At 35.8% G+C, this 25,008-nt stretch overlaps 1 protein-coding gene across 1 annotated transcript in view; it reads right to left on the minus strand.

Annotated features, from left to right (window-relative positions):
- Positions 1-25,008, minus strand: part of LOC104521260 (serine/threonine-protein kinase MRCK alpha) — a gene marked incomplete at its 3' end in the record, with an annotated part of 91,387 nt that overhangs the window by 19,229 nt on the left and 47,150 nt on the right. The window contains exons 7-15 of the mRNA XM_010163204.2: positions 24,481-24,729; positions 20,811-20,890; positions 19,586-19,752; positions 19,010-19,132; positions 14,594-14,727; positions 12,688-12,930; positions 12,291-12,401; positions 6,334-6,581; positions 1,341-1,446 (exon numbers count right to left, since the gene is read on the minus strand). Coding sequence (XP_010161506.2) covers positions 1,341-1,446; positions 6,334-6,581; positions 12,291-12,401; positions 12,688-12,930; positions 14,594-14,727; positions 19,010-19,132; positions 19,586-19,752; positions 20,811-20,890; positions 24,481-24,729 — 1,461 coding nt within the window. The remainder of the gene's footprint in view (positions 1-1,340; positions 1,447-6,333; positions 6,582-12,290; positions 12,402-12,687; positions 12,931-14,593; positions 14,728-19,009; positions 19,133-19,585; positions 19,753-20,810; positions 20,891-24,480; positions 24,730-25,008) is intronic.

The following is a 25,008-nucleotide window of genomic DNA, read 5'->3' on the forward strand; positions in this document are numbered from 1 at the left end:
GTAACCATGGAGAATGACAGGTTTAACAGACACAGGCAGGAGTCAGTCCTGAGATTCTCCAGGTGTCTCACATTCCCCTATTTTTTCATTTTACTTACTTACAGACAGGGAAATTGAAATTAAATGCACATCTGTAAGAACAATATGTTATACCTTGCAATTAACCTCTCGCATTCACATAGCTGTCACTCATACGTGCACATTTTGCAAGACAAAAGCCACAGCTAACCTTTGTTTGTACTGGGAACTAAACCTTCATGATGCCAAATAATTATTCAGAAAGTCAAACTGAAATCAGAGATTACCTAGGAAGACTTTATAAGGCCTGCTTAGGAGAATGAATCTCATCTGAAAGGCATTTTTTAATACTGAAATACATTAAGAAATCCAAATGATGGAAAATAATCAGTTTTAAATGCATTCTGCTTTTTACTCCTAACATGACTACTTCACTCCATATTTATAATTTAAATGGGCTTATGATTTAAATATGCCTACTTATTAAATGTCATTTGACATTAAAAATATAAGGCTAACCAAATTAAAGAAAAAAAAAAGGGAAGAAAAAGAGATGCAGTAGAAAAACTATCAAAGTGACCAGTCTCTTACTGTTCTTGGACTAAGCCTACATACAGGCATATATAGTATACATCTTATACTGGTATGAAAATATACTTTAATTCAAACACTGACATGCAAACATGCTTACTTTGAAGAACATTGTACTTTCATCATATTTTTTGAAAATGTAATGCATTACAAAAAGAATAGACAAGTTTAGCAAGACTTGACTAATCCACAATGAACTTGAATAACCTGTCAAAATGAACAATAAAGAGATAATCTAAATGCATGAAACAATTATTCCTTTCCCAGCACACTTCAATTAATATGGCTTATCATTTATATTTTTTAATATCTCAAAGTAACACTTAATCTCAATGGGTGGGAGGGGCTCTGCTATTTCACAGTAATTGCCATGCAAATATATCCTAAGTAATCACATCATTAACTATGTATTTTTATATTTGGGTCATACAATGAAATGATTATTTTTTTTGCTTAATATATTGTCTAAAATTAATCTTACCAAACTGTAAGACTGTTTAACTCAATTCTCACACATACATGCATATATATATATATATGTACACACATTCTCAAGTTCAGATGCATGTAGATACTCTCTATTCAAATCAAGTATTAATCACCACTTTGTGTGTAATACTAATTTCTGCTACCAATTAAGAGTTAATAACAACCAATACAGCTCTATATTATCTAATTTGTACATAGCATACAATAGTTGTAAACTTGGGACTCAACTAATCAGCACTTACCTTATCAAGTTCATTTGAAAGTTTTTTGTTTTCCTCTGTTAGCAGAATCTTTTCTCGTTCATACTTCTGTTTGAACTCTGTTTCAAATTCCTCTCTCTCACTTTGGCTAAAAATTAAAATGAAGTAAAATTAGAAAGTTTCCTATTCCAAAACTCATCACACTATTCACTTAAATACATAAAGACTGATGCACACACTAGCTGAAAGAAAAGTACCACATTGGTAATACCACAGCCTATTAAAACTAAGCAAATACTGCATTATACTACCATCCTAGGAGTATAATACAGTCTGTTGAATTTCATCATTAGACAATGATCTTTCCTTCACTATGGAATTAATTGAGGTCCACTGAGCTAATGTTTATCAATCCACTTATACATATTTTATTCTTTAGTTGAATTCTTCAAACACTGAGCAGCTGCAATGCTGCAGACCAAAGTGTGTGTCAATATTCTAAGACACGTGGGGTAAATTCTCAGCTCACAGAAACACTGTTTTAACTTAAGACATTTCTGTAATTCCAAGTTTCACACAGAATGATAGGTAAAAATGACCATATATGAAACCAAAACATAGAGAAGCTAAATTAGAGCACTTGGACCTGGGTATATGATGAGAAAAGTTTATATAGGTTAGTCTTTGGACAATTTAGAACAGCAAGAGGACACAATTGAACTGTTAATTCAGCTACCATATACTTACTATCAGCAAAAAGTGGATGGATAACCTAACACTCCTAATATCACCAGATTCTAGAGCAGGTTTGGACCATTCTTTCTGAGAAAGAGTTTCAAAGTAGCTGTTTCCCCCAAACCTTCCCTTCTCCTGTGGATGTCATTCAGTAGAGGAGAAGCCCTGGTTGATTCTGCTTAACATCAGTTTTGATCTTACACAATGAATATGAGAAGCTGAAAATAAATGAAGCTGCAGGTCCTCTGTTTGCCAAAATACACTGCAATTTCCTTAAAGTGGTGTAATGCAATGTTCTAGATGTGTAACTCCCACCTCACATCCACTCTTTTGAGACTCACTACATTTGCATTTTTTATTCACCATTTCACCAGTTATTCAGGTAACTGGCACAAAGTTCATCAGTAGCTTGATGAAACTATACTATAAATGCCACAGATATGGCAAGTACCATTCAGCAAATACCACTGTCCAGCCTTAAAAGGCTGAAAGCGCTTAGTATAAAAGGTTAAGTCTGTAAAAACAAAATGTAGAGAAAACCTTGTCTTGAGTATTGCAATGTTTTTTCTGGATACCAATCAGTATTTTACATTGTGCTACAGAGAAATTACATCTTTGCCTCTTTTTCTGAGATGCAGAACTACTACAACTCTGCCAAAGTGACAGAACACCCTTAAAAGATGGGAAGTATCAGTGGCTACCATGAACCCAGTTAAGAGTAATGCTGGTTTGAATTTCCTATTCCTCATTGGAAATTCATTTAGTGTTTTGACCACTCTTTGAAATCTAGTACAGTGCGTTAGACTCATGGTGAAATTCTATGTTGCTAGGCATCCTTTGAAACATAACACTACATCCTAGCAAAGTAACATGCTATCGTTACTGTTTAAATGCCAAGTTTGAAATTCACCACCACTCCTTTTCCATATCAACAGATTCCATGCATATGATGAGCAGTCTAGGGAAAAGGCAGGAAGAGATTAAAGCACTGGCTGTCAGGGGAATTAATAACAGGTCCTGCTTCTGTTTGCAAGATATATATTCAAAGCTAATTTCTCAGACAATAGACTGAACTGATTATTAATTAATTTATTTATTTTATTTAGCTTTTATGGTTTTGTTTAGAGGTTTTTATTCTGTATTTGTCTAAATTTGTTCTTTTAAGGTTTTAAGACTCAAAGCACTCACAAATGGTGGTGGATTAAGGAATCCTGGTAAAAGAGCCCAACGTACTTGTAGTTTTCTGTATTTTATGTTCTTAATTAAACTGGGCATTATCACTAACCCAGTAAGTCAGACTGCTATATAGAAACAAAGAGATAAATTTTAAACGGAGGAGAATGCAGGGATAATCTATCATACCCAAATATCAACGCAGCAAACCATAGAACTGTGACAGACTCCACAGGCATACCTTGGACAGCCAGGAAGATCAAAATAATGCATTTGCTTTGAAGCCTGGCATCCTCCTCTCCCATCAAGCTTTGTCTCTCATCTAAAGTTTAGCTATGTATCTACTCTTCAAGTTTAAGAAATCATACATGATCCAGCTTCCTTTTTATCAGTAAAATAACTGTAGCAAACCACATGCAAGCAATGTGAAATATAGCTTTATGGTATCACTTTGTCGCGCCAGCTCTTTATTGCAGCTGTACAAAGTGGAGAAATATTTTATCTTACGGCTTTGAAACCAAGAAAAGTAGACCTGAAACAAACACCAGCTCCCAGGCTTCTTTATATCACACAATTTAAAAACAGCAAATGGCCTTTTATAAAGCTCTCTGCTTTATAAATCTGTCATTAAATGATGGACTTATAAGAAACTTCCACAAACTTTATTTATTTTACACAGTTTCTTGCACCTTCTTCCAAAGTATTTTCTAATGACAAGTCTACGAAATGGAATATGGTGCTATACAGATCACTGGCCTGATACTGTGTTCCTACGTTCCCAATTGCAGTAGCATGTAGTTTATCAGCTTTCAGCAAGGGACAATCATTTCATACTAAAAGGCAGTTTCCTTTGAAGACTTATGGTGTTGAAATAGCAGAAGTAAGAAAGCTTAAATTTGAAAGAAACAAAGCAAAAATACATATTTTTAAAAATGGTACAGAAATCGCCAAGTTACATTAAAAAGTACACACAGATTTTGACCAAGCTCTTATCGACCCTGGTTTAGAATAACCTACGTAATTCACTCTATACTATAGCCCTTACGAAGTAATGCAACTGCGTCCTCTTATCAAAGCCCTTTTTTTAATACACACTAAAGATTATTTTTAGACTACTAAAATTTTTTCCGTACACTTCAACCCCACGCCCACTCCAAGTCTATTGTTGAAATAATTCCACTTATTTCAGCACAAAGCCTCCAGGTGCTTCCTTTTCAACAGTTACACTGAACACTTCTGTACTGGCAGACTCACAAAAAGCTTTGCATGCCTGATTACAAAAGTCAAAAGCAGTAAGTATGTGTAAGCAGAAACAAAAAATCCATGTCCTCTTAAGAAAAACTACCAGATACTGAGAACTGAGCAGCAACAGCAATTCTTCCATTCTAATATTTAAGTTTCCCTTCTAAATCCCTGAGCTACTACAGAAGTTAATCCGTAGCACACCTCGAACAGTGGACTTATGCATTTCTGTGGAGTCCTAATACTTGCATGAGATTCTGCAGATCCATTTAAGAAAACCCAGTTAAGACCAGGTCTTCACTAATCACTCATCATGTGCTTGGACACCTGGCTTCATGTGATGCTGAAACCCTTTTCCATTAAGACCCAAATGTTGGAGTCTGGTTATGTGACACACTTCTGTTCATGCTTTAAAATGTTCTCTTACACCAACACTTGAAATACATAAACACATGGTTACGTCAGTACTCCTTGTAGATTTGTATTCAGTTCCTTTTTTATTTATAGAGAGAAACTAGATTGAAAGAAGGTTTATGAACTAGCTAGCATGAAGCAGATCAGCATTGCTAGACCACTTTTTATTTCACTGGATGGACATCTAGTTCGAACTTGTGCAGCTGTACAACATTAGAAGGGTTCTGATAAAACTCCAAGGAGTTTCTGGTCTGGACAGTGTTTGGAGGTGTGTTCTTTAGCAACAGTTTAACCTGCAGAAATAGGTATATTGATTCTTTATTGAATATTCCTCCTTCTCAGACACTACTGGATTGCCATGGCATTAAAAGAGTATCACACTATCACCTTTATATACTACAAGACAGCACAGCCTTTTGTGCATTTATAACTCACAGGTCAGCAAGACCATTAAGTTGTGGCACAATGAGAACATGCTGCTGATGCAAGTTTTACCTCTCAACCTAGAACAAAGCAGCAAACCACTGTGTTAATATGTCCATAGCTGTATTCTAGGGAGAAACAGTTCATCCACTGCATTCTAGGCTGTATGATCTACTTCCCATGCTGGAAACAATTTACCAGAGAAGCAGTGTTTCCACCTCTATTAGAGTAAGCTTTTTTGAAAAATTCTTTACTTCATTTACTAATTATATTTAAGGACTCACTACAGTTTGGCTAAGCTTTCCGCAGGAACTTCTCCATGGTTTTTCTAATAGGCCATCTTAACTACAGCAGCAAAAAGGAGCATCTATGTTAGAGTCTATAAAGCATTCTGAATTTTTTATGAATGAAAATGAATACATGCAATTTATTATTTCCATTACTACACTATCTAACAGAAAAAACTTGTTTTTATTGATGAATGACTCAAGGAACATTCTCAAGGCCAGTTATAAGCTCTACCACGTGGGAGAGAAAAAAGCAGGTCTCTGACAAATTACCATGTCAGAAGAGATAAAGCAGCTTATGCCTACAGTAGTCTGATGACTGATGTTAACACTGGATGGAACTCAGCACGGATTAGCTTAGGTCCATATGAAGTGACTGTTCCTGCGCTGGCAGAAATGTAAGCAATAGTTGATCTCCAACACATTAGTTTTGCATCAAAAGATGAAAGTATCAAACAGAAAAAAATGTCAAAAAAACTACTTTAAACTGCAACACAAGCTGCAACTGAAGTTATGTACCTTGAAATGGTCAGCCAGTGCGAGAAGTCTAGTGCAAAATTAACTGTTTCAGCACAGGGATGTGGATTTTTTTGTGTGTGTTCTGTTTTATTTTTAAAAGTGACTATTCCCAGCCCTGGCATTAGCTCAGCTAAAGTGCACCTATCTGCATTGCAATTGAGGAAGCAATAGTTTATTTGGAAACATACAAGGAAACTTCAAAGACATTTTGAGCTTAAAGGTAAATTCCGTACAATACTCACTTTTCTCTTCTGGTTTTCTCTAACTTGTCTTTCAAAATCATGATCTCCTTCTTGAGGGCAAGCTGCTGGCTCTCTGCATCCCGTAGTTCTTTCTTCAGACTTTTTACTTCATTAGCATGTATTATTTCACGTTTAGATAGTTCCTCTTCATAGAAAACACTTTTCTTTTCCAGGTCTGCTTTTAATTTAGTGATCTCTTGCTGATGTTCTATACTGCTTACCCCAGGTGAGCGACCAACCTGTTTTTGCTAAAATAAACAGCTCCAAGTTAGCACTCAAGAATGCTAAAAATGATGCTTAATAACAACTCAATATTCATAAGTCTACATTTAGAAAATATCCCATTACAGACTTGAGTTAAACACATCTATCTCAATTTTTTTGAAAATTTGTTAGAGCAAAAATCTGAACTGTACTCTTTATCATTTTGTGATTTAAATGCAGTTAACAGTTTTCAAGTTATTGACAGTTTGATCATCACTTTAAACATCTCTGGCCACATTCTGACTCCCCTTACATGCAAGTCAGAAAGTTACCAAAGAATTAGAAGATTTTTATGCTCCCACTCACACGGTTGACAGCAACAAGTTCAAGTGACTTTCAGGAATGGAGAATAAGGACTACGATCTACAGTCAGTATATTTTAAAGCACAAATAATTTCTGGAAAAGCTATACTAAGACAAGCAGAGGCTTAACTGAAGGCTAAAATCTAGCTACAGAATACACTATATGGATTGCATCAGTCAGGAGCAAAACCTGACCTATTTTACTTACACTGACCGCTCACATCATAGTGGATTAATAGGAAAAGCAAGCTTTAAACAATAAGAGTAATTACTTCACTTTTCGCAGCTGCATAGCTTTCTTACTGAGGTCTTCTGGCATTTCAATAGTCTTTACACATTGCTTCAGGATACATACACATTTGCACCAAATGCTGCACTCACTACACTCAATGTCCTGCCATAACATAGAGGAGGAGCAAGATCAGGTTCAAAGTGAGATAGTGACAAGACATGCACTGAAATCCAAGTATGGAAATATTTTTAAATGTAAACACATCTATAACTTGGTTATAGGTTATTAAAACCTGGAAATTTTTCTATTTTTAAAAATATGTAATTAAAGGTAGTCTAGAAGAAAGGAAATTACTTAATAAAAACACAGTGTTTTGAGAAAGTGCAAGTAACTGGAAAACCTACTTCCTTATGGAGACCGTCTCACACCTTTAGGAGGATCGAAGATATTTTGTTAATTATATCCCCATTTTTACCATGATATATTAGAATTCCCTCAGTCACCCTTAATTAAACATGGCTTTGGATAATTTTTTTTGGCTGATGAATGAGTAGACTTTAAGAGCTATATGTCATCGTAGAACATTCAGAGGAACTGAATTTCTACCATGAGAAATTCTATGAGAAAGCTGGGCCTTACTGTTTGTGTCAGCAGAACACTGCAAAACCCCCTGAATGTATGAGCCAGATATGTGCTGCTACTGCATTGTTTTCTCTAACTCATCAAAATGACCATCTGATTTGATCTGCCCTTAGGATGCAGAATGGTCAATGGGAGAGAGATGATGCCATCCCAACAGGAGATGGTTTGGAGAAAGAAAGTCTTAAAAAAAAATTAAAGAAAAATAAAGAAAGGAGGTATTGAAATTGAATTTTCTTTCATGCATAGGCACTTAACTACTGAACTTGTTTGTTACTGCCCAACATGCCAAACTGCCTACACATATATGGCAATGGAGCACATAAAAAGTTCAGGCTTTGCAACATCATCTATCAGGTACGTAAAATGTTTTAAAGATGTTTCACATTTTTTTCCACAATGAAAAAATACTATTAAGACCAAAATACAGACGGTGTAGTAGAAGAGAAAGCTGGATGGTACTGTACAGTGGCTTACAGAACTAGAGTAACATAGTAAACAGAGAATATATTTTGAATTGATGTAAGCACAACTTCCAAACAGATGTTTTCATACATGCCTGTTTCAAGTGAACAAATAGTGCAACTGAGACATAACCCATCTCCTGGCACAGAGATAGATGCTGTTTAATGCACTGGAAGTCTTGGATCTCTCTCTCATGCACACACACACAGACACATACAAAAACCCCAACAAAAAACCCTCAACACAGCAGCTCTTTCCTTAAGGAGTTATGAAGCTGAATTACTATATGTATTGACATGTATGTCATACACTATGGATACCATAATTACACCATTAACAGACTCACGTTTTGCCCTTGAAGAATAAACAAGAATAACCATGAAATACCACAATAATAGAGCAGGTGGCATGTGAAAATTTACTATTTAAGTAATGTAATCCTAAATGAACATACCACTATAAATCCTGGAGGCTTGTCTTTAATGAGATTAGCCTTTTGTTACAGATGCTATTTTGTATTGCTTCAAGGCTTGTATCTTGCCCTTTGCAGATGGCAATAATAATTTACCTTGGTTAAGAGTATGAAGAATCTTACTTAGGCTTGTGATGCTAATAGCATGAAGTTCTACAGTATAAATATTTGCCAAATGCAAGACATTAAGAAACCCGCAATCTTCCTTATTACAATCCTGTTAATTATCACTTATGTGGATTACTGTATTATTCCTCTCAATTTAATAATTTGCTGTTGCTCAGTTAGGAAGGAAAGAGTTGAGAATTTCATTTTCAATATGCTACCTCGATATTTAACATGCAAAATTTAGTCTAAATTTGCTTGAAATGAACTTAAAACCTAATAAAAAAATAAAATCAGCCATACGAAAGTTAACATCAAAAATTGCCTAGTTAACCTAAACCAGACTCATCCAACACACCTTTTCTATATGTGTAATTGGGCCCAGAGACAGAATTTTGGCTGTCTGAATACACACCTGAAGCTTTATAACTCAGTTTACTGAAGTAAACAGCAAGTGTAAGATCTTCTAACACACCTATAAAATGCCCTAAAAACTAACAATAAATATGTTCATCTACTGGTGAAGAGCAGAAAGAGATTCATAGGTATTATAATACTGCTCGGATGAAAATGAAAGCTATGCTCTTCTGTTGTTACATTTAGCTCTATTTTTCAATGTTAATGGCAGCTGGATTAGAATCAGAAATTTATTATAAATGGTAACTGGTTTCTTCTGGTACCTTCCTCCAACATGCGGTCCAAGTCATTAACTTGTTCACTCACTCATACAGTACACTTCCACTACTCTTACCATTCCAGTACTGCATTCAGCTTCACTGTGAAGAACAACATTGAGAGAAGCCTTACTGGGTCAGACCAGTATCCTTCCTAAAGCAGTGGCTATGTGGGGACAGCACCCAGGCTTGCTTTTTTATGAGGTCCATTCCCCTTGGAATACAATAATTGTTGGACTAAAGGTATTAGAGAGTATCTCTCCACATAGTCAGGGGACCTGGTGTGCATCAACTTGTCTAATCCCTTTACGAACCTGCTGACACTCTCACAACCACAAACTCTGCTGGCAACAAGTTCCAGGAGTTCACTCCCTGTTGTGCACAGCAGTATGGCACGTCCTGTATGCTTCACCAGTGCACCTCAGTCATAGTTTGGGAAACAGCCATTTCCATTCACCTCATCCGCTGCCTTTGTGATTTTGCACACCTTAAACATAATTTCCCCACAGATTCTTCCTACCCAAATTTAAGGGTGACGCGCAAACAGATGTTTTCATACATACCTGTTTCAAGTGGGCAAATGGTGCAACTGAGACATAACCCATCTCCTGGCACAGAGATAGATGCTGTTTAATCCACCCCAGGATGCAGTTTGCCCTTTTGGTTGCCAGGGCACACTGCTGACTCATACTGACACTGATTTTTTTTTTTTTTAATCTAAATACATGACATCCACTGGATCTCCTTTGGCCAAACACTTACTGACAATTTCTTAGAATCCCAGCAGGTCAGTGTTGCAGGACTTGGTTGGACAGAAGGCACACCACCTTCTTCCCAGTAGGCTCTGCTTCATCTATGAGCTCACTGACTTTATTCTTTAATACAGCCTCTACCCCCTTCCTAAGGAAGTCACACCCACTCCTCTGCAGTTCCCAGGATCTTTTGGATGAGAGTCACAGTAGCACAGCAGGCTTTCTGTAATAAGACAGTGCACATCTCAGCCTGCAGTTCTCTCACTTCTCACCTGAGCTCCTTCAGAACCCCCTCAGTGAGGCCACCACTCCAGGCAACTTCACATCTGACTCATCTGCCAGCTCTAACACTTCCTGCACATCACCCTCAGGATGAGCCAGCTCATCTGACCAACCTGCTGCAAAGAACGTGCTCTGTGTGGCAATCACTCCCTGCTTCAGCACTGAAGTTTGACACATCAAAAACTCACTGAGCATTTCTGCCACAGGCCTATAAACTCAGAGATCACCTTTTCCATCCCTGCCAACAATCAGCCCTATCAGTTTCCTAAGTTAGCTTTCTGCTTCCGATTTAAAGAACTTCTCACAATCACTCTGAGCATCCTTTGCAAACTGTTCTCTAAATTATCTTTATTTAGCCTTCAACATCCTGTTTACACTTAACCTGCCATCATTTACAGGGTTTTCTATTCTCCTCATTTGGAGAAACTTTCCTTTTTTCTTTAAATATTGACCTTTTCTCTATGATAGCCTCCTGAACCAAGGAGGCATGCAGAGCTGTTACTGAATGGATAACGCAGTAGCACAATAAATGCACATGATTCAAAGTGTGCTTGCTGTACTGTGAAATATTACCAAGAAATTTACAAGTCCCCTTTCCTCTCCTGATAAACTTGCTCTGTTCTTATAAATCATCTACCATTTACTCTCAATAGATCTCCAATAAATTCCTCTCACCCCTTAAACGGTCATACAAACTCTTTGCTGATGGCGAAGATTCATGAAAGCAGAAATATATCTCAAGTTTCAGATAACAATCTCAATTCACAGCAGTAGAAACTTTATAAATCCAAACTTCATACTGAATGGATTTCCTTATTTTTATTTAACAAAGGAAGGCAAAATAAAAGAATGTTTGCAAAAAAATCCCAAATTTTCTGTGCAGTGACTTAATGCTGACAAATGTCCCACTGAATTCTAACACAAAAAAACTGTTATTTATGTAAATTAAGACCAGAATACGCCTAATCTGACATTTTTTGCATTAAAAGTTTAGAATTATCCTACTGGATGAAAAATTTAGAATAGGATTTTGCTGTAAATGAACAACACTCCTCGTATGGAAATGAAAAACTTTCTCATTCAGTTTTTGAGAAAGTCTAATTTCTTCAGAGTACCTTATAAAATGTTAAATCCTAAAATAAAATAACAGTTAACATTCTCGGCTTTCTTAAAATTTCTGCTTCTACAAACACATATATATGTGAGCAATCTCATCCATATAAACAGTCCTCATGGTCAATGCTGTTCTTGTGCAAAAATCAACTTCCCAGCTTCTGGCTGAGAGGCAGAATACATTCAGTTTACCATCTACACCTACAGGATACACTACAGTTACCATCAGTTGACACTTACTGTGGAGGAAACTATCTTTCTTTTGATTTACACGCTGACGAACAACACAGTACATAAAGCACCTATACAGAAACCTGCAGAGGTTGCAAGCTTATCTGCAAATACTCAATCCTACACTAAAAAAAAAGCTTTTAAGAGGTAAAGTTAAACAAAGTCATAATGGAAGCAATTTGGTAAGAAATCATGGAGTATTAAGAAATACTTCAGTGAGCAGTGAACACACTGGCCTGAAGAGCACATTAGGCAAATGTTAATATTTCTGGACAATAACGCAATGCATACTTGTATTAATATTCAGCATCAACTGAAGTGATAAACTGACAATATTCTTTCATCCTACATCTGAAAGCAATCAAACAGATCCAAGTCCTCGTTGACTAGTAAGTTTGCAGGTGTTAATATCAAAACAGACTAACCTTTAGCCCTTCTACTTCGCTTTCCAACTGTTTAGAGTACTGCTCACTCCTCTCTCGCAATTTCCTGTCTTTGGATGCCTCAGCAGCTGCAGCTTCAGCTTGGACTTCCAGCTACAAAAGTACATACATTTTTAATGGGTAGGGTTGTTTTGGTTTTTTGTTGTTTGTTTGTTTGTTTGGTTTTTTTCCCCAAAAAAACTATTGATGGTTTTCAATATAAGAGAGAAATCTTCAGCACTAAACTGGACACTTCAAATTCTTAGCAAACAAAATTGGTACTGTTTGAAACAACAATCAAAGAATTAAAGATTTACAGATAACAAAAATATTACTTTGTCAGAAAACCTTACATATAACTACTATTTCACAGAATCTAAACAGTCTTCTCACCACTTACTTCTTTTTTAAGTCTCTCTGTTCTGCGTAACTCTTGCCTTAAACTTTCTACTTTTTGCATCACCACTTCCATTTCTTCCTCCTTATCTCGGAGCTGGCGGGCAAGCTTTTGTTTTTGAGAGTGCAAGTCTGTCAGACGCTCGTTCATCTCTGAGAACTCCTGCATTGCCAATTTCCGCTGGCTGTGTGCATCTTTCAGCTCTTTGGCTTGGGATTTTAATCTGTCACTAGACTCTGCCAGTTCCTACAGTTTAAAAAAAGAATTAAGTAATAAACCTAGAAAGCTGCAAGGCCAATTCTGTCTTTGGATGCACATCTAACACCTTCTCCAGAGTGAACAGAAACTATATTTTAACTTATTTTCATGAATGCATCTATGATACAGATTTTATACTTCTGTAAATAAGGAAAGAGGCCAGGTTTTACACTACTAAAGTTAGTAAAACCGCATAAATATAAACCAAGTAGGAATTTAATCCATTATCATACATACATTATGTATGTATAATACATACACAATGTATTAAACACAATGGTTTTCAAACACTTGCATTAAAATACAAAAATACGTTGCTTTCTTAATTAAAAATGTCATTAGCAAAGTTTTTAAAGAACTACTTAAATGAATAAAAAGAATAGTACGTATCTCAACTGCTAAATTATTTTTAAAAGTTTTTGCATTAATTGAATGGAAAACTCCACTCTATAAAAATTTCTACTTTAGAAGCTTTTGAAAACTGACCTGCAATGGTTACTGTGATTTCCACACACTGTATCATAATATCAAATATTACAGAAAGTTTCTGGCAACAAAACAGTGTAGTGATTAACAGCTATATATGATAATTATCCTGTGAAAAGAACCAACATGAAATAACACTGATAGTGCTGTGATAACTCTACAGCACAATACCAAAGCTTGCTGTGTGCTAGATCTGTACTACTACACTACGAATGAGGGACCACAATAGTTTAAATGCTTTAATGATGTTCAGCCAAACCGGAGCAGAACAAAGAAGCAAGGAAAAGCGAGTCTGAGAAAGAAAAGAAGAGGGGTGGGAAGAATTAGTATTTGGCACTGTTGACATCTATACAGATTTCAAAGCATTTTCTAAGGTTGTTAAAAACGGGTCCTAATCACTACAAGTTGTTTTAGAAGAGAGATGGTCTTTCTTGGACAAATTGGCAGCTTTCAAAATTTAAGAGCCTTAAGGGTTAAAAGAAACAGTGTTAAAAAAGCTGACACATCAACACTGAGAGTGGACTCTAAAATTCTGGGCCAATATAATCACGATGGGAAACAGGCTAACATATTTCACACATGATTACAGGTTGATTTAATCAGGAATACAAAAAGAGCTATGAAAGACAGTATGTTATAAATAAGAAAGTAGCAGGGAGACAGAGAAGAAGAAAGAAAACCCAGTATTCTTTAACTGTAATTACTTCAAATTACTTTTCAATCTTCATATTTGGGCAATTTTTCACATCTCTCTTCTGGAAACACTTCTGTGACATAGTCTTAACACCATATTATTGACATTTTTTCCTTGCTCCAGTTTCACCCATACTTCAGATTAAATTACTTGTCTGCAATACTTCTTCTCCACTCTGTCTTCTAACCACTATCATTATCACCTTAATCTGAAGCTATAAAACCTACTTTGCAGCCACCATGCAATTTGGATCATGGCATCATTCACTATCTGGAAGCAGTCACCAAGGACCACCCAGCAGTCATACATACAGTGTGTTAAATAATAACCTTGTCTTCAAAAAAGAGGCAGAAAAAGTAGGTCATGCTACACATTTGTTGGCTGTTTGTTAATTTTTGTTATTTGAAGATAAATGAAGAAAAATAACATAGTCTTTAGGGTTTAGAAATGTTGCTGACAGAATGCTTTTACCTTATTAAGATCTTCCCTCTCTTGCTTCAGTGTTCTGACCTGTTTCTCAAAAGCCTTTATTTGTCTGGAAGCATCATCCAACTCCCGCCTTGCAGTGCTGGCCTCCTCAAGTTGCTGTTCTAGCTGACCAGAATCTAGAAGAAGCAGCAGACTTCTAAATATGTTAAGGAAAAAAAACATTAATCTAGAACAGTATAGTCTCCCTGCTTGAAGTCCCTTCAGTATTTGTTCTGGTTTCCATTTAATCACAAAATAATTAAATTCTTATCTGGTTTCCAATAGGGAATAGTTTTTCAGCTGCCATTATCTACTTTTAATGGAACAAAATAAAAGGTCACAGCTTGCTGCAAAACAACAAAGAAAACAATAACTTGTCTTTTCACAATAATCATGCACTATACATAATTCTGTAATGTATGCTTTAACGTGACCTATAACATTTGACTTTTATGCACTGTGATGTAATATATAATGCATCTTTTATTACACTGTAATTATAAACAGCCTCCCTTAGAATTCCTCCAGAAAGAAATGGTAAAAGTGACAGGCCACTCAAGAACTGGCAAGTGTTCTCCTGTTGATACACTTAAAATTAACTTCAGATGATCTTACTTATTTCTAGTGTGAAAACCACCTGTGTTTATGTGATCTGCTGTATTACTACTGTATTACTACTGTATTGCTACTATAAATACAGAAAAACTATTACAGTCAGTTTCTTACCAACTGTCAAATTACACAATGACAGTACATTCACATGCCACAGCTAAATAATGTCATATAAATATGCTCAAATGCTAAAATATGAAAAGTTGAAATCCATAAAATACGACAACTGAAAATTTCTGCCTAGTGGGTGGTTTTTTTCCCTCCTAGTCCTTCACTTAAAAACAAGAATTTAAAGCAAGATATATATAAGGGTAGGTTAATAACAAGTTCTATGAAATCACTGGACATTTTGCCTTTGATTTCAGTTGTGGCAGGTCTTAAGACCATATGTATTTAACCACAGAACAGGAACCCATCTATACTCATTAAGAACCTTCTACTACATTTTCATAAATGCAATCCTAAGAGACTGTCTCTTGGAGAAATCAAATACAAAAACACACACATTTCTAAGAGCTGTAATTTCTGAAACACAAGAATTTTAAAAGCAAATGAATACCATTAGCCTATACCCAGATAAATATTCACTATTGGTTTAATTCACTGGCTCTTGTTTAAAAATTCAAAAGAATGCATTTAAACAAGAGATGTTGCTCAAAGCCAGAAATTATTAGCTGCCTCTCTTATGTAGCCTACTCTGAAGTCACCAGCAAAAAGGAAGTTTATATATGGCTCTGCTGAGCCAAGATAAATCTCTCTTCTGTGCATGAACTACTTTGTTCCACAGCTCTGTTTTCTTCTTCCATTGCTGCCCTTTACATATTTGGCAATATTAAAGATTCCTCAAAGTTTTCTCCTATGTAACTTAGCGAACAAAAATTTTAACTTTGACCTCAAAAATTGAAAGCATATGCTAGCTTGTCATTTCCTGGAAAGCTAGATAGACAAGAAAAATGTATTTTTCTAAGGTCCCCCCAGTGACACTCCTGAATTTGACACAATTTCATGTAAGTTTTTTATTACCTTTTAAAGCAGGTGTTTACTCTTACAGCTCCATAAGAGGCAGTAGAACAGGTTAAAGAATATAACTAAAAGCTAGCTGTGATGTATGTATGGTAAATGGTAATTTTCCATCCAATCACCTTAGTTTATTGCTAACATTTTAGCTAATATATGCAAACACCCACCGTAGGATGTTATCACATTACATTAAATTGCCCAAGAGATGAGAGCAAAGTTTAAAGTTCAGCTCTGAACTGAACCTTCTTCAAGTTCATCAGATCTAGGTTTGGAAATTTGAGTATTTTAAAGGCCACCCAGAAAACTTAGAACTAGCTCCCCTAAGTCTGGAAGGATTCAGGCATGACCATCGTTTGGTTTCCATCAGTATTCTGTCATTAATTTAATTTTTAAATCTACCTCACAAAAAACCCACAAAAAATCAAGCAAAACCCAACATTTTCTTTTCCCAATTTTATCAAATTAGCTTGTATTAGTTATAACTCAAGGCACAAATGAGTGTTTTCTAATTAATGGCTGTATTGTCAGGACCAGATAAGGCATTACTGGGAAAGTTATGTGGTGACTGGAGATGGATTAGACAACCCTACATCTTCCTCATTTGATCACTTTATTCATTTCCAACTGAGAAAACACATGGACATATTGTATCAAGGAATAAAGAGACAAACATATATGTGGCATGAAGCAGAAAATTCTTAATGGATGCGTTCTGGAAAAGCCTTCTGAATACTAACTGCCTTCAGAGTTCTTTTAAATTTGAAGAGGGATATCAGTTGTGCTGAGGCATGTTCCCACACCTTTTTTCTTTTTCTTTTTTTTTTTTCCATTAGCAAAGGAAGAGCGTAGTACCTTCAGCAATGAACTAAGATCTATGTTGCAGCTCAACAGTCAATAATAAAATAGAATTTAAAGCTGATCCTGATGCTTTTCTATGAAGGGCTGGTCCCATTCAAAAGCTGCTCTTGTTGATGTGGCTTTTCAGTGGTCCCAAAGAACCAAAGCCAGGGCTGAGGATTGCTAACAGAGATTTCTAATCCTGTTGTCTTTTTCCTCATTACAGCAGCAAGTGGAGGGACATTTGGCTGGAGAGAAACTTCACAAAAACCTTTGTCCTGACATAGCGCCAACATGGCATCACTCAAATCAGAGTGATCCTCCCTGAGCCAGTTAAGCCACGTTCACATCCTAAAATAATGCTTATGGTACAATACAAAACTGCTGCATCATGCCAGAGCAGATGTCCAACTGTATATCTATAACAAGTTTTTTTCAGACTACAAAATTTTAACAGCATGTAATCTATGTGCTGCTGTCTGCAGCTCATACATAGCACGCTTCTGCCCCATAAGGTAGCTGCAGAGTCTAAACACATCAACTAAAATGTCTGGAAGATAAGTTGAAGTTATTCTTTCTGTGGGTGTCGCTACTGGCATCCCTGACACTTCCAGGAACTGAATGAAGCCTTTTCACAAATACAAACCATAAAAAAATCTTTTTTGTAGCTTCCTCCAACCTTTCTCTCTGGGTTTTTCTTCCCTTGCCACAGGTAACATGGATACGTAATAGAGATCCATCTACTGCTACTTGTGTCTGATTTTTCTCTCATATAAAAAGCAAATATTTTTCCTATTTGGATTGACAGGAGGAATCAGATTTGTCCTCCCCATTTCTGTGGTTCTAGTCCTGATACCTAACAGTCTCTATCAATTTTGTTAATTTTCTTAAATAAAAACCATCTTGCTCTACTTCCTTTCTTTCTCTTTGAAGATATCTCTGCTCCCAAGATTATGGAAAACACCCTTCACTACTCCCTGCTACTTGGAAAACTCAGTATCACTGTGGTTTCATGCGCACAGCCTACCTCCCAGACAACCCACACTTTTCTAAAAGTACTGTTCCAAGAAAATACTCAGAAAACCACATCTCCAGTTTCAACTAGCTTTTAATCCACATTCAGTTACCATGTACTAAGCAACAACACACTATAAACCTCTGTGGTTTCAAAGAAAATATAAATATAATCAAAATTGTGATCACACCTCAAAAATGTGGCCCTTCCAAGAAAAATCAGAGAATGAGATAATGAAAAATATCAATTGATGCTTAAATCATAACAAATCATCCTTCCTTCCATCAAATATTTTTAAGACTATTAAAACTGCTAGGCTAAAGTCTTTACCCCTCATGTTTACACATGTAAGAAACCACACCTTCCTTAGGTTTACTGCCTATGTACCTGCATACCAGAGCGCAGATACATCTCTGCGAACCAAGGAATGCCAAGATACACTACAGTGACTATGACTTCTAAAAGAGACTGCAGCGACTTTTGATACTGCCGAAAATAATAAACAAGTGCTCCATCTGCTCTTGCAATACACACTGTAGGAGGAAGGGGGGGGAAAACAAAAAACAAATAAACAAACTACCCTCTGTGGAAATTGGTTCCACAGATTCTCAGGTAAAACCTGATTCACATCTAGCAATGTGGATTAGCAACACCACAATTTAAAACTAGTGGAACTTTGCTACTAATAATAATAGCAGAAGTTACTGAAATATTCCTTCTCTCTTGCAACTGGAATTACTGAAGTACTGAATATTAAGTTGTATTTGTAGAAAATGTTGAGCTACCAATGAAGACTGAAGGGTAAAATGAGAAGTAAAATAGACTGGAAGACTCTTCTAGAAAGCAAAGTAAAACTAGCATTACATTAGGAGAAAAAAAATCTTGTCAAAATATTGTTTCCTGTTACAGTCTTTACGTTAATATTTATAACATACCTGTTACCTGTTTCTTCAATTTTTCAATTTCTTCTTTCAAACTTTTAATTTCTAAATCTTTGCTTGCTGTTATTGGGCCATCCACTGTTGAATACTGCAGGGCCTGGACTGTCTGGGTGGACTCTAGAAAAAGGTGGAAGAGAGAGGGATAAATTACACCCTTGACATTTGAGGAGGTCAAAAAGATATTACTGATAAATTAAGACATGCCAAAAGACTCTCCACTCAGAATTCCACAATTTATAATTTCAAACTACGAATTTCCAATTTTTCAATAATTGTCAGTTGGACAAACAAAATTCTTAGAGGTTTTAAGAATGAAATCTTTATGCCATAATAATCAAGGCACGGTGCAAAGTTAGAACGTTATAAGAAGTTACATGGGATATTTCAGGCATAAAGAGTAACAGAAGTTTAATTTGTCAACAGAAATAATGAAGAGAATTCTTTTCTGCTAGAAAGCATTCCAGGAAGTATATATACAATTTTTTTCTCCACAGTATAAACCATAACTTGCAAAGCTGCAAGCCAATTTAAGTCAAAAAATGTGATTAAATGTTTTTTTAATGACTATACCTTGCAGTTTTCTACTAAGTTCAAGCTTTTCCTGTTCTAGACGTCTTATTCTCCTCTCATAAGCTTCTGTTGCTAAACTATCTTCCAAAGTTCTTTGAATGCTGGCATCAAGATCCATGGAGGGTGGTCCAGCTGTCAGCCTTAGACAGCTGCGGTCTGAAAGCACACTGGGGAAAAAAATTAAACAGTACTGGATTTTACAACAGGCTGTGTTTAAAATAATAATAATATAAAAAAAATCAACCGATAAACAGTTGTTTAAATTGTTAATTACTATGTATTTTATTATATAGCCAAATAACACCTTGTTAGTATGTGCTCATTAAAAATTGAATTCCTTTTTACCTACATGACTGATCTCTCCTCAATGCATTTTTTTTTTAAAGTGAATTAAATCTTGATTAAAAATGATCATTATGGATGGTCTCTGTTAGCCAAGTAGCAAAAAGCCATAATTTAGATAGTTAGTAAGATGACAGTAACAGTTTAGTTTCAAATAATTAATCAAGTTTCCCAAATAATTTAAAGACAACAAACGGCGTGAAATTATCACGTGACAACTAGGACATGTACATATCAGGAATGCTGAGGCCCTGATTCTGTGGATACTCATGTACATATACTACTACTTATACAAATAATCCTTTTGAAGTCTACAGGACATGTCACATAACCAGCATTAAGCACAAGTGTTAGCAGAAACACAGGCCTGGTTTTTCAACAGTTGTAAACATTCTTTCTTTATTTTCATAAATAATCAAGGGGCATACACAGACTTCCTTTTTACTGTTTGGCAGTAGAGATGAACATGACAAATATCACATTAATACCAAATATCAATAAAAGTAATTTTTTTTAAATTTCCATTCAGACTTACAAGAGTGTCAAAGGACTAGAAATAAAACAATTTTTAAAGTCTAATAAGCTAAATTATCTCTGCATCCACATATCTGGTCTTAACTTTGTCATATGCAGTTAACTTCACACATTGTCTGAAAACCACCTTTCTCAACAAAACTCCTCTGAACACAGATGCTGACCTTTAAACTCATGTACATTTTATCTGCAGAGAGCTCATTCTTTTGGACAGACAGTACTTTAGATTATGGCCTAGTAATTTCCTCAATAAACCACATTCTTCAGTATCTGTTTGCAGTTGGTTTCAGAGAGACACTTAAGATATTATGTAACTATCCTACAAACAATTTTGGAACTCTTAACTTACCAGCTACTTGTGTATGTGAAACCCACAAATGGTAAATGATGGCCGGAAAATGCAGTGTGCGATGGTGGAGGCATTGTTTCCTAGAAAAATAACAGGACAGTTGAGTAAGTAATATCCTACTGGACTTAAAAAGCATTTTGAGCTTAACCATATGTGATAATATCTTATTAACTATATTCACAGTCATCCTTATCAGCAGCCGATATATGAAACGGCATCATCGAAATCTATTTCTAATAGCATACAACATACACAAATACTGCAAGCTGGCATACAAATCCTTCTCTAACTAAACAGGATATTGTTACAGGAAAGCAGAATACTACACAAATTAAAGGCCAGTTTATTCCTTCTTTTTTCCAAGATGCTTTTAGCACAGAGTATTACCTTTTATTCCTTCCTATACTCCTCTCTGCTTTTAGTCAGCAGGACCTCCTGCCTGTAGATTTACCAACCCCACTTCTGAGCGGGTTATCTCTATTTGGAGAGAACAATAGTCAGACATTTACTAGAAAGAAGTAATACAACAGGGCTTTCTAATCCCATCAGTGCTTTGACCATTTCTTCCTTCATTGCTCCTTCTTCCTGCCGGACAAAGAACTACAAACCAAGACAAACCTTTGAGCTTCTCCTCAGGCTAAAATAACCCTGTTGCTATACTATCTAAACCACTGTAGGTTCTAATATTCTTAAATATACTCTTAAAAGTTTCCTGTTTAACTTCAAGATGCAAGGTTTATGTTACTGTACTAGAGATGGCCTTAATGGTCATCAAAAGAAACTCCCTTGGAGGAAGATTATCACACTGAAAGTGCTAGAAGTTTCTAAATTTTAAGAAAAGGTAATATAATTTTTTCAAACAAAAAAAAAAAAAAGGAAGAAAGGAACCAGTTGTACATTTTTACATGTAAAACTCATCAGGAGAGAACAAGCCTGTACTCAAAAGAAATCCAAAATTACCTTTTCAGTGGTGGCATCTGCTATATTACATCACAACCTTGACCTTCTAGCAGACAAAAATCTTCACATCAAAAAAAAGTTCCCAAAATAAAAAGCAACACCAATGACATAACTAGACTGTGTAAGTACACCAAGCCTACACTGTTGGGCATTTTGGAAACTAAGGACAAGACCAAATTACAAAGTCTTAACTTTTCACTAATTGATAATAAAAATATCAAATATTGCCCACTATGGTTAGGAAAAGTAAAATTCTTTACTACTTCTTTGTATTTTTTTTCTCCATAGATTTGTGTTTCAAAACCATCATTACAAATAACTTTAAAAAAGACCAAATGCATAATTGTGTGTTTTGCCGATATGACAGTTTTTGGGTATCACAGAGGTAACAACATTGGTCCTGAAGTATCATATCTATTGATAACAACAATCTTATCTATTGATAAGATTCTGTAAAAGAATATGTTTCTTTGCTGATTCTTTGGCAGAGATCAAAATACTTATTTCCTGCTGCTTGTGTGAATTTATCTCTATTATCATACTGACAAAATTATAACTGAATCTAAATCTACCATGCCTATCAATAAGGCTACTAATCCAAACAGTTAAAAGCTAAAAACCTGCAGAACTTAAGCTGCCTAACAACACTGTTCTGCCCTTTGTGCTTATGTGAACTTTTAACATACTGTTTGAATTTCATTATTACGTATATAATTTTTCCACAGGACCACAGTCTCACTCCAAGTTCAGGCAGAAGAATAACAATCATGGCTTTTCAACAGTGCCTTTTATCTTCAGCACTGGGCATTTCTCATTTGCTCTATGCCATTCAAACCTTGCAAAGAATTTAAAAGAAAAAAAAGTCTTATGGGCTTATCTGGGGTGAACTTTCCTCACAAAATGTGTATGGAAGACAGCAGTAAAAACATCTCCAAGGCACATACAGGAATTTGAGGGGAAGCAATATTAAATACAACGTCCAACAGTTGAATTAAAAATGTAAAATACCCTCAGTCATGCAATGCCTCAGGCTACGATTTTTTCAGAGATATGCTAGGTGCGAAAAGGAATGGTAAAAATAGAACAAATTAAAACAAAACAAAACCCTACCTTCACATGTTTCAAATGAGGAAACTGAAAATGAGGCTCCACAAACTAATGTTCATCTTGAACAGCTCAATAGCACTGCTTTTCACCCCCAAAGGTTTAAAGCAAATTAAGAACTGGACTCTATTTTTATGTCTGAATCCAGTAACTCGTCACAGAAGCATTCTTCACCTGTGGATCCCTGCTTCTTTACAATGGGAAATCATTCACGCCACAGAGGCACCTTTTCAGTACATCATTTGGGAGATTAGGCTCTAAAAAGGATGACTTCTGGGCTGGCCAACATTATACCATACGAATAACCTCTAAAAGCTTCACAAACATGGCTTCACAAGGACTTGCTACACATAGCATCCATTCCTGCCACACAACCCTAATAGCTGTTCCTGGACAAAATAAAAAAAGTTCTAAGATAAAAATACTTTAGTTGTGAAAGAAAATGGGCAACACCAGATGCAAGTGAGGAACAATTGAGGAAAAAAGAAAAAAGAAAAAAGAAAAAAGAAAAAAGAAAAAAGAAAAAAGAAAAAAGAAAAAAGAAAAAAGAAAAAAGCAAGTTGTCCTATGCAGCTAGACTGATTTGCTTAACTGGCCTATATGAAAGGACTCTTGAGACCTAATGCTCCACACCACACATGTCTACCACTGGATTTCATCTAGTCTGAGTGTTTTCCATCTTTTACTGTGCAGTTGGAGGAAAGGGAATGCAAATAACGATCATTCTGCCTGTATCAATTCATGTTGCCTGTTGTTTATCTGCAGGTCCAAGAAGCTCAATGGAACTGAGATGCACAGGCAGTTCAGAAAACAAAACCAAAAATGGTGAAATTGCTTCACCTCACATGTAAACCAGCAGGTTTCTGCATCTTTTAACAAACACCAAAAGGAAAAAAAGTTTTTACAATGAGACAACACAAGGCATTCCTCTGATGCTAAGACCTCTATTATCTGTCAAATTTCCCATTCAAATGCATAGAAACACTAAGGTTGCTAAAAAACAACAGTTGTAAGGCTTTTTAAGCAAAGGCAAAATCATTTCTTTCTCACCAAGATTGTTCCTGAAGAAATGGCAGTAACGTTTCTCCTAAATTTCCCAAAACTCAACCTAAGGCAGAAAATGAGCTGGAAAAATTTTAGTGGGAATGAACTGAATGGAATCTGACAAAGATACAAGGAATTAGAGTAGAGCACTACAATAAAACGCATTACGCAAACTCAGTACAAGTCTCGGCAAAGCTCCAATAGAAAAACTGTCTTGCAGACTATCTACATGTAAACAGACACAGACACTAATAACTTGTTATTGCAAATAACAGATGTATGTGCTAGTTACTAACACGTGTAACGTCACAACGAATTCACAAAACTGAGCTGTAGTTAGCCTTACACACAGAAGTTTGGAGGAACAGTCTCCAAACTATCACAGAATGGTTTGGATCGGAACGGATCTTAAACATATTCCCCTCAAGGTTCTTTAAAGCAGCACTTTTTTGTTTATGCAGAACACAGTGAATGCACTGAAAAAAACCCTGCCATTTACAGATATTTTGTTGTAAAGTAGACTACAAAAGCAGATTTGTCAAAATGTTAACTCTATACTTACGGAATTTTTTAAGCAATCATCATCCACATCAAAGTTCGATGTATCAGTGGGGCTGCTGACTTCTGGGATGTAAGGTGCCTCACAGTTTCTAATGTTGTCCCAATCAATCCCAGCAAAAAATGGATGGTTCTTAAAGTCTTCTATCCCATTTTGTCCAAGTCGATGCTCTCTGCTGCAAATGAGCCTTCGGATTAGGTCCTTTGCACTTTCAGAGACATCTGTCACTTGAGCAGGAAACTGAAACCTCTCCTTAAAGATTAAAATAAGATAAAATAGTTTATTACCAAGAAAAAGTTTGAAAAATCACCCTTCTTAGTGAAAATTATTACATAGAAAAAGAACATGGAAATATTCTGGTTCTTAAATATATGCAGTAAGGTTTCTAGGAAAAAGACTTTCCCAAAGGACAGAAACTATTGAAATTTTTTTGTCTTCTAGTCTTTCTTCTTTATTTGAATTTTTCTTACACTGTTGAATTCTACAGCTACCTCCATGCGGAAAAACATTTAAGAATCTTCTGCATAAGCC

This window comes from Antrostomus carolinensis, unplaced genomic scaffold (assembly GCF_000700745.2).
Source record: "Antrostomus carolinensis isolate BGI_N321 unplaced genomic scaffold, ASM70074v2 scaffold2490, whole genome shotgun sequence".
In the NCBI taxonomy this organism is placed as follows: Eukaryota; Metazoa; Chordata; class Aves; order Caprimulgiformes; family Caprimulgidae; genus Antrostomus; species Antrostomus carolinensis.